Source organism: Coffea arabica, chromosome 2e, assembly GCF_036785885.1.
Source record: "Coffea arabica cultivar ET-39 chromosome 2e, Coffea Arabica ET-39 HiFi, whole genome shotgun sequence".
NCBI classification, from domain to species: domain Eukaryota; kingdom Viridiplantae; phylum Streptophyta; class Magnoliopsida; order Gentianales; family Rubiaceae; genus Coffea; species Coffea arabica.
Window position 1 is genome coordinate 36,505,936 of NC_092313.1, and position 4,957 is coordinate 36,510,892.

The 4,957-nt window shown below is 41.3% G+C and overlaps 1 protein-coding gene across 1 annotated transcript; it reads right to left on the reverse strand.

Annotated features, from left to right (window-relative positions):
* Nucleotides 1-1,582: 1,582 nt before the first annotated feature.
* On the reverse strand, nucleotides 1,583-2,641 carry LOC113729027 (uncharacterized). The gene has a single exon (XM_072077613.1). It carries the CDS (start codon nucleotides 2,639-2,641, stop codon nucleotides 1,583-1,585), a length of 1,059 nt encoding a protein of 352 aa, XP_071933714.1.
* Nucleotides 2,642-4,957: the final 2,316 nt, after the last annotated feature.

A 4,957-nucleotide genomic window follows, 5' to 3' on the forward strand; every position in this document is an offset into this window, starting at 1 on the left:
GAACTAGAAAAGTGCAACTGGACCTTCAAGAGCTTGAATAGCTCCGTCCAGAATTGGCTGAGAAAGATAGAATCCCTATGGCTCACAATGGTCTGAGGGAGGCCATGCAATTTAAAGACGTGATTCATAAAGGACTGAGCAACCTCCAATGCTATATAAGGGTGAGATAAAGCGCAGAAGTGTGCATATTTGCTCAAACGATCTACTACTACCAAGATGACTTGTTTTCCTTGAGATTTTGGCAGGCCTTCTATGAAATCCATAGAGATATCTGCCCATACTTTAGTACTTATCGGCAATGGTTGTGAGAGGCCTGGGTAAGCTGCCAAATCTGCCTTATGTCTTTGACAGATATCACAAGCGACAACGACATTGTAAACATCCTTATGCATGTGTTTCCAATCAAAAGTTCCCCTTAGTTTATGATAAATCACCAAGACTCCAGAGTGCCCTCCAAAGGAACTAGTGTGCCAGAATTTTATGATCTTATATCTGAGCATTCGGTCAGCTCCCACTACCAGCTTACCCTTCCTTCTCAACACTTGGTTGTCCTAGCTATAGTGCTTGGCCCGGGAATGGTCCCCTGAGATCAGCTGCTAAATGATATCTTGTACCTTAGGATCTGATTGCCATGACTGTTGTATCTCAGCCAACAAATCCGTGGTAATACCATGGAGTGCCCAAGAAGTGGCTGTTGTGTGAGGTTGCCTGGATAACGCATCTGCAGTGACATTCTCAATACCCTACTTGAACTACACCTCATAATCATACCCCATTAATTTGGACAACCACTTCTGCTGACTTGGTGTCGAGATCTTTTGATCCATCAGATATTTGAGACTTTGATGATCAGTTTTGATAACAAAATGTCCTCCTAGCAGATAGGGTCTCCATTTCTATATTGCATTGACGATAGCTAGCATTTTCTTTTCATAAACCGACAAGCCTTGATGCTTAGGTGCCAGAGCCTTGCTAAAAAATGCTTGTGGCTTCCCCTTTTGTAGCAAAATAGCTCCAATGCTTGAGTTGGAGGCGTCAGTTTCTACCACAAATTCCTGAGAGAAATCTGGTTAGGTTATACTGGAGGAGAAGTCATAGCAGCCTTCAACTGGTCAAATGCAGCAGTGGCTCCGTCATGCCATGTGAATGCATTTTTTTTTGAGTAAATCAGTCAAAGGTCTTGCTATATGTCCAAAACCTTTAATAAATCTGCGATAATAACCTGTTAATCCCAGAAAACTCCTTAACTCCTTGATCGTAACAGGTATAGGCCATCGCTGTGTGCATGTAATTTTCTAAGGGTCCGCACTCACCCCATCTGTCAAAATTAAGTGTCCTAAGTACTCAATCTGTTCAATAGCGAATGAGCATTTAGTCTTCTTCACCTTGAGTTGGTGTAACCATAAACTCATAATGTCCATCATGAGTTCGAAATGCAGTTTTAGCAATGTCACCTGTATGAATCCTGATTTGATGATATCCCGACCTCAAATCCATTTTAGTAAATATAACAGCTCCAAACAATTCATCAAAGAGCTCTTCCATCAAGGGTATAGGAAATTTGTCTTTTACCGTAGCCTTGTTAAGTTCCCTGTAATCCACACACATTCGTCAAGTTCCATCTTTTTTTTTTGACTAAGACAACAGGAGATGAAAAAGGACTATTACTAGGTCTAATAATGCCATTATTCAACATTTCAGTCACCAATCTTTGAATTTCACCCTTTTGAAATACAGGGTATCTATAAGGTCTAACATTGATGTGTTGTGTACCCTCCTTGAGATAAATTCTGTGATCATGCATTCTAGCATGAGGTAATTCCACAGGCTCATCAAACACCTCATGGTATTTCAATAGAAGTAAGTCAAGTTGGTGCTTGTAAGGGGTTACTTTCACGTCAGGTTCCACGGTGGTGTAATTTGCAATCATTTCACCGTGGTCATTTTCTGCCGTTACCAGACATAGTTGAGCTGATTCAATTTGCTCAGGTTTGTTCAAGAGTTTCTGCATTTGTTTCTTGGAAACCACCTGGACTGGGTGTTGCCTGGACCCCCTCAATACCACCTTCTTGCCTCTTTGAACAAACTCCATCTTCAAGTCTGCAAAATTCCACTTGACATCCCCTAAAGTAGATAACCACTGCATTCCCAGGACTACTTCACAACCAAATACAGGTAGTACTAGTACGTCTCCCTCAAATTCCTGTCCTTGCATTCTCCACTGGAACCCTGGACATAGGGTGGTTGTAGTGAGGGAGTTTCTATCTGCTACTACTACTTTAACAGGCGCGACTTGCACTGTTCTTAGGCCAAATTTCCTCACCATGTTGAGGTGTAAGAAATTGTGGGAGCTCCCACAATCTACAAGGATACTGAAGACTCTCCTGTCAATTTGACCATGTATTCTCATAGTCCTGACATTAGGAACCATCAAGCTGCATATGGCATTTGTGGAGATTTGAGCTAGATTGCCTATTGTCAACAATACCTGATCATCATCCTCCAAGCTTCCTGATTCCTGCTCCTCAATCCCTTCTTCAATGCACTCAATCCTATAGAGTTGTCTTCTCTGGCACTGGTGGCCTGGGCTATACCGTTTATTGCACCAGTAACAAAGGCCCTTGGCTCTCTTTTCATCCATCTCTGCAGTGCTTAAGAACCTGGAGTTTCACCTCTGCCCCTCCAAATTACTCACTCCCCTTTCTCCTGGTTTCGGTAATATAGGGGTGTTGTTCGAGCTACCTTGCCTGGAGTAGTTCATACTGGTGCCAACATTTGGGGAATAGGAGGTGGGCACTCTTGATGGTCCCGGGTGCTTGTTTTGTTTCCATGCACTCAGAATTTTGGCCTCCTCAATTTTGGCAGGACCAACTGCATGCTGTAGATCACGTGGCATGAACATCCTTACTACCAACTGAATTTCCTCCTTCAACCCCCTTATGAAGCAACTTACTACATATTGCTCCGGGAGTTCCACTCGATTCAGTAGTTCTTCGAATGACTCCTGATACTTCTTCACAGCCCGGGTCTGTTTTAAGCTCTTCAGATCACCCATGGGATCATCATAAAGGCAGTCTCCAAATCTCGATCCTAACGCCCTTACGTACTCCTCCTATGAGGGTGGATCTCTGGAAATCCTACCCTTCATGAAAACTTGATGCCATTGAAGAGCTTTCCCCTCCAAATGCATCGCAGCAATCCTGACCTTGGCTTCTGACGGTGTTTCATCTATTTCAAAAATTGATCGCACTTGTATAACCAGCTCTTGAAGTCGTCTCCTCCAAATTTGGGGAACTCGATGCGAGAGAATCTAGTCGGAGCCTGATAACTACCCCCACGACTCCCTTGATGATCATTTCCAGAAATGCGTGGGGATTCTTGTTGTCCTTGACTCCATTGATTGCAAACTTCCACCACTAAGTTCCTGATTGCTTCCAACTCCCGTTCGAATTGTTCCCTCTGTTCCTTCAGCAAATTCCTGACAGTCTCTTCAAACTTCTGGTTCTCTTGACCCCTAGTGCCTTCTGCCATTCTCACTGGATTTTCCTACCGAGCTGGGATGAACTAGCTCTGATACCACTGATATAGAAGAAAGAAAAGGACCAAATTTCCTTATCAGAAGGGGTGGAAATAGAGAACACCCCTTGGTGATGAAAGGAAGACTTTTTATTGAAGATTAGAGTTGAGAGAGCGAATTTGGAAAAAATGAAATGATCCAAACATCCGCTGCCTATCTTCTTCATCTCCTGTCCTTTTATGCATGTAGAGAGGCAGTGAAATGAGAGTTAGTTATAACTACTCCACCGCCTTTCCATATTCGTGCCATGCATGTGACCTGTACATAACTAATTTCCTACCCATGCATAGCACTTACTATTTCTGTTTGGTAGTTATAAGAAATCAAACAAGAAAAACAATTACAGAAAGAATGCAAGTCTGCTTATTACAAAAATGCCCCTAGTGATTATCTGTGTATGTAACACCATCAAAGGGACCAGTCACCATGTGGTCAATCATTTTTTTTGAGATCTTGCTAATTTATTTATCCTTCATCTGTTGCATATGTGAGAACCCGTATTGCCCTAATAATTTTCCTAGGATTTTTCCTCTTTAATTTCATGTTTTCTGCATTTTCTGGCTTAGGAATATTTTCTTGGTGGATTTTATGGATAAATATAGTTTTTAGATGATTTTTCTAGTATTGGAGAGTTTTTAGAAAAGTAAGAATATATTATGGACGTGGGCCCCACTAGTGCGAAAAGTTCAGAAAAATTCGGCCAATTAGGTTAAATTCCAGATACTGTGTAAAATTTATCGGGTGTTAAGAGATAAGTAGAGTGTGTGAAATGATTGATGTGAGAGAGAAAAGAAAGGATAGGAATGCATTAATGGAGTGCCACGTGTCACTTGGTGATTGGTTTTGACTTAAGAACACTATTCACCTTTTTTTGACTTTTGACCAAAATTGGTTAAATATCTAAAAATTTCACAAAAAAATCACCATTTTCTTTCACCTTGTGGCCGGCCCTCTCTCTTGCCAAGAAGGAAGAAAACTTCTTCAATCTTCAAGCTTTCCACTAGCTCAAATCATCCAAATCAATCACACCAACTAGTTTCCACTCCATACAATCTTTCCATTTAGTGTTAGTGGTGAGTTTGGTGAAGTTTTTGGAAGAGCTAAGGTGGTCTACAACTCCTCTTCTCTTGTTTCCTAGGAAAGTGATGATTGAACATCCTCTTATATCTAATGATGCTTATTTTGTGCCTAATGGTGGCTTGAGTGATGGAATGTGTGATTTATTTCTTGATTTGAGTTGATTTGGTGAAGTTTTTATATTTTTGAGGTGAGTTTGGTGAAGTTTTTGGAAGAGCTAAGGTGGTCTACAACTCCTCTTCTCTTGTTTCCTAGGAAAGTGATGATTGAACATCCTCTTATATCTAATGATGCTTATTTTGT